The 14,834-nt window shown below is 38.2% G+C and overlaps 1 protein-coding gene across 1 annotated transcript; it reads right to left on the reverse strand.

Moving 5' to 3' along the window:
* Positions 1-1,919: 1,919 nt before the first annotated feature.
* Positions 1,920-12,704, reverse strand: LOC133081336 (disintegrin and metalloproteinase domain-containing protein 18-like). The gene is made up of 6 exons (XM_061177443.1): positions 12,650-12,704; positions 11,991-12,067; positions 6,324-6,379; positions 3,603-3,681; positions 3,170-3,246; positions 1,920-2,124 (listed from the first exon to the last, which is right to left on the reverse strand). Exons 1-6 carry the CDS (start codon positions 12,702-12,704, stop codon positions 1,920-1,922), a joined length of 549 nt encoding a protein of 182 aa, XP_061033426.1.
* Between the last annotated feature and the right edge of the window lie 2,130 nt (positions 12,705-14,834).

Raw genomic sequence — 14,834 nt, forward strand, 5'->3', positions numbered from 1 at the left:
AATAGCTCTGTAGCTCCATGGCATAGGCCGTGTGTCCTACTTGATATGAGGTAATAATCCTTGATTGTGCCAAGTCAGTCAGCTATGAATCAACAATTTACTACATCGTCATTTAGTACTCTAATGGTAATTTCTACATGAGCTATATTTCTAACACATTGAGGTACCATTTCACACACAGATATTTTAAAGAAACCAAAATTTCTTCCTTGATCCAAGTGTATTGGTAACTAAATCGAAGAGTAAGGAGGATACAAAGATTGGGTCTGTCATAAAATAGCTTACTATAAATAAACAAGCAAACAAACAAACTGGACTTGACGGTAGAGCCTAGGTTTATATTTCCACAGGGAAGCAAACTACACCTGCATCTTATATATGTATATACTGAGATGCTGATTTTTTTCCTTTGTGTTCAACATTAACTTTAAAAGTATTCTGTGTTTTGGTTACCCTTACTGTGCCTGTATAAAATATAAGTCAATGTTGACAACCATGTCTTCTGCATTGCAGCTTGATTGAGTATAATTATAAATTATGTGCGCACCATAACCAATTTCGAGTATGTTTCTGCACAGTAGGTTTCATATTTTAATAACAGCATTGTTTTTATCCTATTTGCCTTTCCAAATTTATATTCTTATTTTCAAAATAATAAACAAAAAATGTAACTTTGATACCTATGTTTTAAAACGAACTTATAATACTATTCACCATAATGTCAGGTGTCACTTTCAATAAAACGAACTTCAAAATTCATTCGTTTTTAATAGGTTATCTTTATTTCCTTTTGTAAAACTTTGTGTTCATTTTTAAAAAATAAGTATTGAATCATAGAATATTGCCAAAAAAGATCACTATATCTCATGTATCATTCACTCAGTTTCCCCCAGTGGTTACATGTTACAAAACTATAGTATGTTTTCAAAACCAGGATACTGACCTGGTACAGTGTGTATGTGTATATTTCTACATCATATTGTCATGTGTATGTTTATATAACCAGCACTGCAATAAAGATACAAAACTATTTTGTCACCACAAAGATTTCCCTTGTTGTACCTGTTTAAAGTCAGATGAGATTATACAGTCAGAGGAAGAGGAGGAAAAAAGAATGGAGAAAAATGAACAGAACCTGTTCTGTTCCTGTAGGGCACTTTCAAGCACACCAACATGCATATAATGGGAGTAACAGAAAGTGAGGGGATAGATAAAAGGGCAGAAAGGATCTTCAAAGAACTAATGGCCAAAAAGTTCCCAAATTTGATGAAAAAACATTAATTTAAACAACCAAGAAGCTTAATGAACTCCAAGTAGGATAAACTCAAAGGGATCCACTCAAAGGCACATCATAAGAAAACTGTCATAAGGCAAAGACAGAGGCTCTTGAAAGAATCAACAAAGAAGGGACTCATCATGTACAAGAAATCCTCAATAAGATGAATAATATTTGATTCTTCATCAGAGACCATGGAGTCCAAAAGATGGTGAACTGCAATATTCAAAGTGATGAAAGAAAGAATTCTATATTCAGCCTACAAGTAAATTAAGAGAGTTTACTAATATACAAATGATTAAGTATTCTAGAAAGATATGTCCCAGTAGTATATAAAGCTATATGTCAAAATATTAAAAGTAATTTTACCAGGGTAGTGGTAACTATTCTTCCTATATTCCTAAATTTTATTCAGTAACATGCATTTTTGTTGGAATAAAAATGGAAAACAAGAAATATTACATAATACATCATACAACAAGCTTGAAACACATTATTGCATATTTCCATGTATTTTAGATGGAATATGGATGTTTCATTTACTGCTGTAGAAAAAAGATACCAAATTTTATATTACTTCTCAACAGCTAAGTAGTTCCTTTTCATGATTAACACAATTCTACAGAAGTAATTTTATAGTGCATCATAACATCCGAATTGTCTCAGTTACCTGTGAGTTTAAATGGATTTTATAGGGCTGGTCTTTCTGCCAAATATTGCTGTAATTTTCTGCTAACATTGGCATATCTGGATTGTCATTTTTCACTTGATAAATTATGTGCTCGAATCTTGCTGAAGATTCCAATGGCTCAATTCCATAGCTGATATTTTCAAACTGAAGAAATCCCCTGAATATTTAGAAAGCAGTGATATAAAAATCCTGCATATGATCCCATCAGACCTATAATCCAAAGTGTTGTAAGAAATGAGAAACCATAGTGAGGTACATGTATTAAACCCACTCTCTTTCCCTGCCTTTTCTCAGCTACCATTAGTAACTGAGTAACCACATCTGCGTCAGTTTTTCTCATGTTTTAAAAAACAAAATATACTGAAAAGTTATTTTGTATTTTCTGTATAGTAGTCACATTCATTCAAGATGTATTAATTAAGGCCAAGTATTTGCTGGGAACCAAGACATTTGTTGAGAATTCCAAGAATAAAAAGTTCCTATTCTTACAGAGGTTAGAATAAGGGAAAATGGATATATAGAGTGGAGATCTAAAAAGATTAATATGCAAGAAAACCACATTCAGAGAATGTCAGTTTTCTGAGTTGATATGAGTAAATTCTGGAAATCAGGCAAGCAAAAGGAAGTTAGGAAGAGTTTTTTGCTCTGCTCTGGACCTGTCTTCATCTGATAAACTCACCACCTTCTTCCTGCCACTATCAATGACGAAAATCACTTATCCCTGCCCTTTTACCTCTGAGGTACCTTCTCAATTAGTCATTTTACGTCTGATACCAAGTACACCTAAACTGAGAGCATACAATATGTGCTTAGCTAAGTAACTAATTAATGTCATTTTCCATAACTGTCCCAGATAACTGATAGATAATACAACAATAACATCTAGGGAGATGTTCTAAAGGATTTGGGTGGGGGGAGGTGTTTGTTTTGTTTTGTTTTGTTTTACTGCATCTACCTCTTTCTGCTCAATATCTTGAAAATATCTCCAGTCAGGATTCCCTTGAGTGATTTCATTTCAATTGGCACGACTAAGGTCCATTTATTAATATTAATATTATTAATAAAAGTAAGGCCATCATGAAGAAAACGTTCAGATTTGAATTCTCCTTAAATATGCCAGATTTGTGTTTTGCAGCCACTAAGTTTCATTTTAAAGTATATCCTAAGTGTTCATGTATAAATAGCCTTTAAAATGCTATTACCTAAGTCCAGAACAGATGCTGAGTGTCACGACTGAATTTGGAAAATCTGCAACGTATCCTTGGTAATGGCAATGCATCTGAAAAACAGTACAGAGTGGCAAATAAATAAATTATTTATGCATAAAAGTGTATTGGCAAACATTATAAATATTCAAAACATTAAAACAGTTGGAAATAATAAGATTGTGTATCATACAGATTAATTAAAATTGATTTTCAAGGAAAATAAGTATTTGACAACTCTCTTTACTTTGTACCACCTAGGTGCCCATGAGTGTTCTCTAGGTCTGGATTTCATCTCTATCATACATGGAATGTGGAATAAAATTGTATGAAACTGCCAACATGGAACAAATATACCCCAATGGTAATAATATGTCCACTTCAATAAGGAAACATGTGATAATAAATGTCTAAGACACCTGGGTCTTACCTTAAAATATGAAGACTCAGAATGCAAAGATCCAGTTTCGTTATATGTATAAACCAAAAAGTTCTGGGATACGAATGAGCTAAGAAAAACAAAAATAAAAAACTGGTTGAATCATGAATTTATTATGAACATAAACATTAAAATAATAAAAATAACAGTGACATACATGATTCATATAATAATATTCCTTAACTAGAGTAATTTTAGCATGCCATAACAGTGTAAATTCATAGAACTAGTGTCTCAGAGAGTTTAGGATTTCTTAACACTGGAATAGACTTTGAATCCTCCATATCAGATATTCGTGTGTGTGCCTGCCTATGTCTCCATTCAACAAGATTTACTGATTGTCAATGATCTGACAGATCCTCTTCGAGGCACTGGGATACAGCAGTAAACAAAAAAGAAAACCACGGGTCTTCACGGCTGTGAGAGACACATAGGCTAGTACGTTAGGTGATGATAAATAAGGCCCAGGGTGGCAGGAGGTTGGTTGCAAATGTAGACAGGATGGCATGGAAAGGCTCACTGAACTGATTAGTAAAGACCTGAAAACAAGCCACTTGGATTTGCACAGAAATGTTATTCTGGACAAAGCAAGGAGAAAATGCCAAGACACTGAGGCAGAGATATGTTTTGTGTTTACAAAGAATATCTGGGGGCAGTGCCTGTGGTGAAGCGTGGAGTGAAGACAAGAGCCCACAGTAAGAGATGGTGTCACCGAGATGAGAAGCCATTGGAAGAGTCTGAGCAGATGAGGACGGGTCAGACCAGCATTTTAATAGAATCAGACTGAATGCTGTGTTGAGAACCATCTGTAGGACAAATAAGCAGAAACAGAGAGATCAGCTAGGTTATTACAGTCATCCAGGCAAGACATGACGGTGGCTTGAGCTAGGATTGCAGCAGCGGTGGAGATCCCATTCTGGATGCATTTTGAAGGCAGATCGCATGGGATTTAATAATCCATTGGATGTGGGGGGAAAACAAAAGAAAAAAAAAAAGATGTCAAGAATGACCCTAACATTTTTGTTCTGAGAAACTGGAAGAGTAGAGGTGCCATTTACCGAGATAATTGTGGGAAAGACAAATTTTGGAAAAGGATCAGAAGTACATTTTAGACACATTAAATATGAGAATTCTCATAACCTCTTGGTTATCAAATAAATAGTCAAATAAATGAATATGGTGTTCATTGGAGAGGAATAAAGTAGAGATACAAGTTTGGGAGTAATCAATACATAAATGGTATTAAATCCATAGGAGTAGATGAAATAACTGGGTGATTGAGTATAGCTAGGGGAAAAAACAAACAAACAAACAAGATTTAAGAATAGCACCATTGGGCTTCCCTGGTGGCGCAGTGGTTGAGAATCCACCTGCCGATGCAGGGTACACGGGTTCGAGCCCTGGTCTGGGAAGATCCCACATGCCGCAGAGCAACTAGGCCCGTGAGCCACAATTACTGAGCCTGCGCGTCTGGAGCCTGTGCTCCGCAACAAGAGAGGCTGCGACAGTGAGAGGCCCGCGCACCGCGATGAAGAGTGGCCCCCGCTTGCCGCAACTAGAGAAAGCCCTCGCACAGAAACGAAGACCCAACACAGCCAAAAATAAAATTAAAAAAAAAAAAAAAAAAAAGAATAGCACCATGGAGTACTCTAAGACTGAAGAGATGAGGAGGAATCTAGAAAACAAACAAACAAACAAAACAAAATCTGAGAAAGAGTGAGCACAGTGGTAAGAGTTAAACACAAGAGTCTGCGGTATCCTGGAAGCCAAATGAAGAAACTATTATATGGAGGAGACACTGCTCAGCTATACAAAATGCTGCCGATTGGTCAAGAAAAATGAAGAGTAAAAAATAACTGGCATTTAGAAACATGAGGATCTTGGATGATCCTATCAAAAAACACTTTTAATGGAATGGTAGCGGCATTAAAGACCGACATGAGTTTAACGATCATGAATTACAAGAGAATAGTCGTGAATTAAGTGAGGACAATTTTCTCCAGGCTTGTTCAACTACAGAGATGCAGGCAGACAAAACGCAGTTGTGATAAGTATATGTTTTCAAAGATGTAGGCAGAGAAGAGGCTGTTTGAGTCCATTTATATAAAATGTTGAGAAAACACAAATTAAGAGACAGGAAATAGATTGCTTGTTGCCTGGAGTAGTGGCTGATGACAGGGATTAAATATGAAATGGCACAATGGGTCTTAAGTGGGGAATGAAATGTTCTAAAACTGATTTATGGTTGATAATTGTAATACTATATTAAAATCATTGAATTATACATTTGAGAGTTTTATGATTTTATATATATATATAATTTACCAAATAAAGTTGTTAAAAATAAATACATATATAATTAATACCTCCATACAAAGTATGCCACTAGTTCAATTTTCCACCAATAACCACATGATATATACACATGTTTGATTTCACATCGGATATACTTGATACACAACTTGCAGTTCTTGGGTTCAATGGCTTTATACTCTTATTTATACGTAACTTATTTCTTAATTTGAAAATAACAAGCTGGAATATACAAATGCAAAGTTCTCATAGACTTAATATTCAAGACCTAATGAATCCTAAACTGAAAAATTGACTAATTAAACAGCCTACATTTCACTGCATTCTTGAATTTAAATAGTGTACAAAAACATTTTTTAAAAAGTAAATTCTCAGCTTTAAGGGAAAATCATATCTTACTGTTTTCTGAGATGCAGAGTGTATGGTTTTTTATCAATTGTAATGATATAAGTCACCTAAAATAAAGCAAATAAAGACGATTTAGTAAATCAGAAATATATAAAGTAAAAGAGTATTTTTCACTCAAGTCGAAAAAGACTCACCCAATCCATTTTAAAAAAGAATATATTCTTCAGAATTTCTTGTTCTAAATAGTAAAAATTTAAAATTTTTCTAATAAATTCAGGATGAGGGTGCTAAATTTACTGCAGGGATGGCTTTTGAAAAGAATAAATGAAAACGATATTTTGAAAAAAATATATTTGTACCATTTATTAATACTAGATTTTAATTGTTTATATTTAGAAAAAACATATATCATCCTTAGCCAAAATGAATGAGGCATGGCTATAGGCTTACATTCTGCACCAAATATAATGAAACAATAGCAAGTTTATAAATACATATATACATACTAACAAACACTAGAGCCACTTTGCAATGCTTCACACATAAACTGGGAGGAAAACAGACCTGAGAGAATGAAGCTAGCGAGGAACGCTGCAGCTCCAGCACTACGAGCTCTGACACTACAGGGACTAAGTTATAATGGTCCTAATTACCTTGACGTGATGGCAGCCAGGAACAGGAAGTGTACACAGTACACAGTAAAGCAGGTTGCTTTTATAAGATCATCAGGAGGGTGAGAAAGTGTCTAGCTAAATTGAATTTTATGTAATAGAACAACGTAGGCTTGAAATCCAACCTTTGCCATTTAACACAATGTGATCAACAGAGGTACGTCCATCCACTTGGCCATATCCTATTGGTTGGAAGGAAGTCACAGGTCCTTCCCACACTCATAGTGAGACAGGCTGGGACCTGGAACCCTTTGCTGCAGTGCAAAGGATACACCTGGATATCCTGTATCCTGGATACACCTCTCCTGGAGCAACAAAATACAAAGAAACTGTATGGGACTAAAAATAACTGCATGCCAGATGTAGAGAATGGACTTGAGGACATGGGGAGGGGGAAGGGTAAGCTGGGACGAAGTGAGAGAGTGGCATGGACATATATACACTACCAAATGTAAAACAGATAGCTAGTGGGAAGCAGCTGCATAGCACAGGGAGATCAGCTTGGTGCTCTGTGACCACCTAGAGGGGTGGGATAGGGAGGGTGGGAGGGAGACGCAAGAGGGAGGAGATATGGGGATATATGTATACATATAGCTGATTCACTTTGTTATACAGCAGAAACTAACACACCACTGTAAAGCAATTATACTCCAATGAAGATGTTAAAAAAAAAAAAACTGTGTGTATGCCTTAGTTGGGGCAAATTCCAGCTGCCACTTTTGAAGAGCCTGGAGCAAAAACAGGGTGTTGGGAGCAAAACCGCGGTACTGAGCATGCACCCTGCACACACCACCACCTAAGGGGTGGGCAAAACACCTAAGCCCTCGCTCTGGCCTGACCCATGGACACACCCCTACCTTCACCCCATATAAGGAACAAGCTTGCCCCACCTCCTGGAGTGAGCGAGAAAGGGGACTTGTTGTTTGTTCTCCCTCCCCTCTGCTGCAGCAGGGGCCCCAGTAAAGCCTTGCCTGAATTTCTGGTCTGGCCTCTGATCAATTTCTATTGATTGGGGAAGGCCAAGAACCCTGGTCGGTAACAATAGGTGGAACTTATTCAATGGCATGAACACCAGATGGTAGAAATCACTGGGTTAAACTAGGGTCTGTCCAACACCATGGGCAAAGGACAACTGGGGAGCTGAGGAATAAAACCCACAGCTCACATAGTGCTGGGAGATATTCAAGGTCTGATCAACCAGAGGAGAAAAATGTCACCGAACACTCATGCCATCCACCAGAGATCCACAGAAGGGTCAAATTTTAGTGTTAAGGAGAAACTAATCTTAGAGTAAGGGCCCCTCTAAACATTCATCCTAAAGACATTACAAGGCAGCATGAAATTGTCCATCTGATTCATAAGTAACTTAATTGCCTGCCAAAACAAAGTATAGCACATTTTAAAGGAAAACCACAAAATCAAGCAATCAACCAAATAAAATTAGCAAGGTTAATCCAGTCAAAAACTATTATACACAGGGATATGAAATCAGTCTGATGGCAGGATAAGAGGTTCCTGCCTTATCATCCTCCCACAGATACACCAAATATAAGCCTCACATGGATTGATGCCCTGTGAGAGAAATCCAGAAAGTAGCAGAGTGACTCCTCAGCACTGGGTGACTGAGAAAGTACCCACTGTGAAAATGGGTAGGAAAGGCTGATACACACACTCACCATAAAACCCACCCCTGGCAAAGTGCTTACAATCAGGAGGGAACCCCCAACTCTCAATATGTCCCTCAGAACCAAAAGGTTTGGACCAGGCATCCAGCAGCACAACTTTTAAGGCTGCCACCCAAGGGACTGGTTTCCAAATAACTTAGTTCAGAGAGCCACTGGGACTTGACATCCCTGATTCCTCAGTCCCCCATTAAACAAAGAAGCAGTTTTAAAATGTGTGCATGAGCACGTCCCATAGTTTCCCCCCTGGGGTGCATCATAGAGGGAGCAGGCAAAAGCACCCAGCTCCTACTTCCTCCCTGGAAGGAGTTTGACTGCACACTTTTCCAGTTGCAGCTTGAGGGTCCAGCTTCTAATCAGACTACATGTGGGTGCTGATAGGGATCCTCCCAGGAGCCTGAAAGGGCCGATGGGCACTTCCCTTGACTACTCCCCCAGGCTCAATCCAACAATAAAACCAAGTCTCCAGTTTCTTCCTGAGAGGACCTTGTCTACACATCTAGAATCTCAACTTTTTTTTTAATTGAAGTATATTGATGTACAATATTATGTTACAGGTGTACAATATAGTGATTCATAATTTTTAAAGGCTATACTCCATTTCTACTTATTATAACATATTGGCTATAGAACCTCAACTTTTAACGCTGCCACCTGAAGGTTTGGATCCCATACCACCTAGCTCTGAGACCTGATGGGGCTCAGCATTCACAGATTCCCCAGATTCATCTTAAGAGAAGATTTTTATACAGAAGTGCAAGCACTTCCAAGGACTATCTCCCTGGGCTTAGGGCAGAGGGAACAGGAAAAGACACAAGGGTCCCAACGTCTCTGTGTTAAGGGTTTGAGCGCATACTTCCTCAGCTGCTATTTGAGGGTTGAGCTTCTAAATAGCTTGCACCAGGGAGCTGACAGGGTACATAAATAGTAGTCATCTGGGGACTTGAACAGATGTGAGGAAATTCCCTGTGCTTTCCCGCTCTGACTCATCCCAACTATAAAGCTAATTCTCCAGCTTCTCCCTCAATGAAATTTGTCCACACATCTAGTGCCCCACCTTACACAGCTGCCACTAGAGGAACTGGCTACGAAATCACCTAGTTATGGGAGCTTTCCTGGAGCAGAGAGAACAAAAGAGGCGAAAGAAGTAACATTATCTCTGCAGATGACATGATCTCATGTATAGAAAACCCTAAAGACTACATCAAAAAGCTATCAGAATTAATAAATGAATTCAGTAAAGTTTTAAGACACAAGATCAAAATACAAAAATCAGTTGTGTTTCTATATACTAACAATGAACTACCAGAAAGAAAATTAAGAAAACAATACCATTTACAATAACATCAAAAGACAAAACATTTAAGAACAAATTTAGCCAAGGAGGTGAAAAACGTATACACTAAAAACTAAAAAACAATCATGAATAAAATTAGAGAAGACACAGATAAATATATATTCCGTGTTTATGGATTGAAAGGATTAATATTGTAAAATTTTCCATACTACCCAAAGTGATCTACAGATTCAGTGCAATCCCTATCAAAATCCCAATGTCATTTTTCACAGAAATAGAGAAAACAATCCGAAAATGTATATGGAACCACAAAAGAACCTTAATAGCTTAAACAATCTTGAAAAAGAAGAGCATAGCCAGAGACATCACACTTTGTGATTTCAAACAATATTACAAGGCTGTAGTAATCAAACAGTATCTTACCAACATAAAAACAGACACGTAGATGAATGGACCATAACAACATAACTTTATACCTAAAGCAACTAGAAAAAGAAGAACAGAAACCCAAAGTCAGTAGAAGGAAGTAAATCATGAAGATCAGAGCAGAAATAAATGAAATAGAGACTTAAAAAAAAACAATAGAAAGATCAATGAAACTAAAAGCTTGTTCTTTGAAAAGATAAGCAAAACTGATAAACATTTAGACAGACTCATCAAGAAAAAAAGGGAGAGGGCCCAAATCAATAAAATCAGAAATGAAAAAGAAGTTGCCACTGACACTATAGAAATACAAAGGACCATGAGAGTATTACAAACAACTATAAGCCAACAAAATGGACAACCTAGAAGAAATGGACAAATTCTTTGAAAGGTACAATCTCCCAAGACTGAACCAGGAAGAAATAGAAAATATGAACAGACCAATTACCAGTAGTGAAATATACAGAGATTTCAAAACACTTCATGTCCTGCATCATTGTGATAACTGAAGTAAACAACTTGAAGTTTAAAGTGATCATGCAATGACAATATACATACAAACAAAAGTAAATCAGAAAAAAAAGAAAATAAACTTTTATGCAAACAGTTTTTCAACAGAAAGCAGTTTATTTATAATGGAATCAGAGTCATAAATTAAAGTTTAGATTCCATGTCCTAAACTTATAACTTTGACTCCCTTAACTGAACATTTGTAATCTTCTTTCTCATATATATAAGAAAATATATGTAATATTTCAAAAGGTTAATGTGAGAATTAAATGAGAGTAGTATATGAAAATACTTCTCTAAAGGAAATTATTTTATTGTGAGTTTCAAGTACAATTTCACATTTAATTTTTATTACAGTTATTCAGTAGTAGAAGAGAATCGTGATAGGTTCCAATACTGTATGTCAAAATAGAGTTAATGGAGTCTTAATTTTTTTACTTACTCTTATTTCAAAAATTGTTCCTTCAAACTGAAAAAATTTTCTCAGGGTTTCTATATATTGACCACACCACTTTAGCCACATGAAAATCTAAACCTCTGTATTGTGACTTCTAGTTTGTAATCTAAAACATTATAATTATGCCAATTTGAAGTATTTTAATCAAGAAAATATTCAAGATGGAGTGTCTTCAATTTAATCAGTTTTTAATAGCAGGTATGCACTTTTCAACTTCTTTTTCCAGTTAATATTTATTTACTGACAATGTTTTCATCATAATCAGGCAAATGTGACATTTTTATTTTTCCGTTTCTTTTTTTTCTTTGGCCATTACTTCTAATAAGTCTGATGCTTCTGGGTCAAAACTTGCAGGTCTAAATCTTGCTCAAGACCATTTTCTCTGTCACTTTAACAGTGGCCATTAATAATTTTTTTTCATAAATTTCATTGTCATGCTTATTTAATATTTATTTTTTTCTACCAGTGTGATTCCTGAAGAGTGTTTACTATTTCTTGAAAATTGTGAACAAACAGGTCAGAAGAGCCTGAGAGATGATGAGAAGGGCACAGGAGTTAGCAATGAAAATATGTTGCTTTGCAAGTAAATACAAATCAGTAGGATCTGATTCAATACAAAGGTAAAGAAAAATCGTCTTAAACTTTTAAATTATAAAACTAATATCCTTGATCATTCACCTGCTTCTCTGAATCTTCACTCTCATTCGACCTCATCTTCTGTGGAACTGTGACATACAGGAACATTCCCTCAGAATCTGTAGAAAGAAAATGGGATTTTTTTGCAACAGTGCTGAGTCAAGCATGGGTTCTTAAGTTTGAGTCCATGGTGGGGTCCACAATTGTAAGTCAATTTATCTACATGTGTCTACCCTCCTTCTTGGTCCACAGATTTCAATAGATTTTCAATGGCACACTGAAAATGGCTAAGATACAAACAAGTGAACAAAAATTAGCCATTGCAGTTCTATAGGACCATCCTGTTCGTTTCCATAACCGCGTTGGGACCTGTTTCTCTCGCGTCTCTGAGGAATACATCCAGGGCAGTGGCGAACCTCGTATATCCTCTGGCCACAGAGTGGGTGAGCCAGAAAGACCCTCAGCTGCTGAGACACTGGACCCTTGAAGCAGAGAGTGGACTCCTTGGCTAACATCTTCCTTCCCCTGCCCTGGTCGGGGGTGGGCGGCGTAGGGGTGGGGTGTGGGAGGAAAGCACCGGCAGGGAATCCGGGAAAGGGGCGGTAGGGGTCCCAGAGCTACAGGAATTGCTCCCCAGGAAGAGCCCAGGCCTGCTCAGAAGCCAAAGGAGGGAGAAGGAAGTCGAGGCTCCGCGGTCTTACCCTGGAGGGCGTGCAGCCCTCCAAGCTCAGCAAGCAGTGCAAGGAGTATGAACATCGCTGGGCGGGGCGCTGGAAGCACGGCCAAGGTCAGAGACCGTTGGGCAGCCCTGAGGCTCGCGGGCAGCCGCACTCAGGGGTTCAGCGCGCTAGGCCCCCGGGCCCTGGGGGTGAGGACCAGGGCCTCCCAGTCGCTTCCAGCTGTGCGGGCTCATCCTTGGGCATCCTGAGTGGCTGGGCACTCGGGGCTGGGAGAAGAAACAGCAGACAAAAGCCTAAGTGTCTGCGCACAGCTGGTTTGTGGTGACTAAGTGTACGTCTTTTAAATGCTTCAGTAGGGATAAAGGGGCAAATAAGCATTATTTGCTTTTCTGCGGAAGTTTCTGGTAACTTCCTTTCTCCATGTTACAGTTTTCTGACAACGTTTATTTACTGTGGTGGAAGAGAAAGAGGAAAATAGGTATATTAACTATTTTTTACAAGAAATTTTCTACTTAAATCGTGTTACTGCCGACTTAATAATCTTTTAAAAAATCTTTGCAAACAAAGAAAAATAAGAATATTGAACTCGATCCTGGATAAGGAAATAAAAAGCACAATTCTTCAACTGTGTGCCTATTCTTACAATGTTAGATTATAATCTGTTGAGGAAAGGGAAAGAAAACTTTGAAATGTACCCTAAGTGTGTCTTGTTAACAGTTACTGTTATAACCGTAAAAAGGAAGCTTTAGAAAGGGGAAGGCCAGCAAGACAAACTCAGAGAGGGAAAGTGACACCACTGCAGAAGACAGAACATGTAACTGTCTTCGAATTTTCTGACAAATATCTTAAGGTGCACATGCTCAAAACCTAACTCAGCTTCTGCCTGCCACTCACCCACACCTTCCTTTATCCCAGTACACTCCACATCAAGGATGTATAGTACCAACAGTTGCAAAAATAAACTCTGCTCAGGTCTAAAACTTGGACCTGCTAGGTGGTAGTACTCCTGGGAAACTGATCCTGAGAAATTATGATTAAATAAGGCAGGACCGTGATCATAATGGCCCCAAATAAGTTAGTGGCAAAGGGGATGAGGGAAAGTTATGGTAGAGTCATCCTGATGTGTATTATTTTTACCACAGACTGCACCCACTTAAAGCACACAGGTGAATGATTGTAGGGTTTTTAGTGTATTCACAGATATGTGCAACCGTTACCACAGTCAATTTCAGTTCCCTCATCTCAAAAACAAGTCCTCTACCCTTTAGTTATTACCATCACCCACCCCAGCTTTTCATTCTCCACCCCCACTTTCAGCAGTAAACAACCACTAATCTTAGTCTCTCTAGATGCCCCTGTTCTGGATGTTTCATACAAAGGCATAATACATGGTTTTTGTGACTGGCTTTAGTCACTTAGCATAACGGTTTCAAGATTCATCAATGTTGTAGCAGTATCAGTGCTTCCTTCCTTTTTGTGGCTGAATACTATCCCATTGTATGGATGGACCACATCTTGTGTATCCATTCATCAGTTGCTCATTTGGAAAAAGAAACTCTTGGTCTTTGTGATGAGATGCTCCCACCCCTGACCCAGGAGCACCTTCATTCATATTGATGGAAATTCTGTAGGTCCTAATTAGACTCCAGATAGGCTGATGGATCTCTAATCCACAAATAATGCTTTGAGGTGTGCAGAAGCGCACCCATCTCAGGAAGAGGGAGATGAAGAGAGGGGGCACTGAAGCAAGAAACTGTCACCCAGAAAAGCTCAACTTCAGTCAGGAGAGAGCAGCAAGTCTGGGTTCCTTCAAAGGACAAAGATATATTCTAGAGCTCAATTTCCACGAGGGCAGGGAAGTATCACCTGGAGACAGGACAGTTATCTATGACCAGGAACTCAGTGTGAGCAATTCCTTGAAGATAGAATGGATGCTAGTGACTCTCTGAGGGCTCTGGGGCTGACCTTGTTTAGCAACCCTTCCTCTCAATATCCTGAAGCTTGGAATAGGTAAGGCATGAGAATCATGAGCTATTGGAGAGGTGCAGATTCTAAGTGTCCTCTCTTGAGATGGGAGCGATTAGCAGGGCCATGGGTATCTGAGGGCAGTCGGCAGCAGGAGTGCACAATGGAATGTTTTCCGTTTGGGATGCAGCAGCCTCGCAGGTTCAAAAGAGGCCAACCTGCTTATTTCCTACCAGAGGAC

The sequence above is a fragment of the Eubalaena glacialis genome, chromosome 20 (genome assembly GCF_028564815.1).
Source record: "Eubalaena glacialis isolate mEubGla1 chromosome 20, mEubGla1.1.hap2.+ XY, whole genome shotgun sequence".
NCBI classification, from domain to species: Eukaryota; Metazoa; Chordata; class Mammalia; order Artiodactyla; family Balaenidae; genus Eubalaena; species Eubalaena glacialis.

Excerpts from the sequence above, each read along its gene's own strand:
- LOC133081336 (XM_061177443.1), bottom strand. The coding sequence starts at position 12,704 with ATGTTCATACTCCTTGCACTGCTTGCTGAGCTTGGAGGGCTGCACGCC. Across the intron at positions 6,380-11,990 it reads GTGAAGATTCAGAGAAGCAG|GTGACTTATATCATTACAAT; the intron begins GTGAATGATCAA and ends GCTTTATTTTAG. Across the intron at positions 3,247-3,602 it reads CTGAGTCTTCATATTTTAAG|ATGCATTGCCATTACCAAGG; the intron begins GTAAGACCCAGG and ends ACTGTTTTTCAG.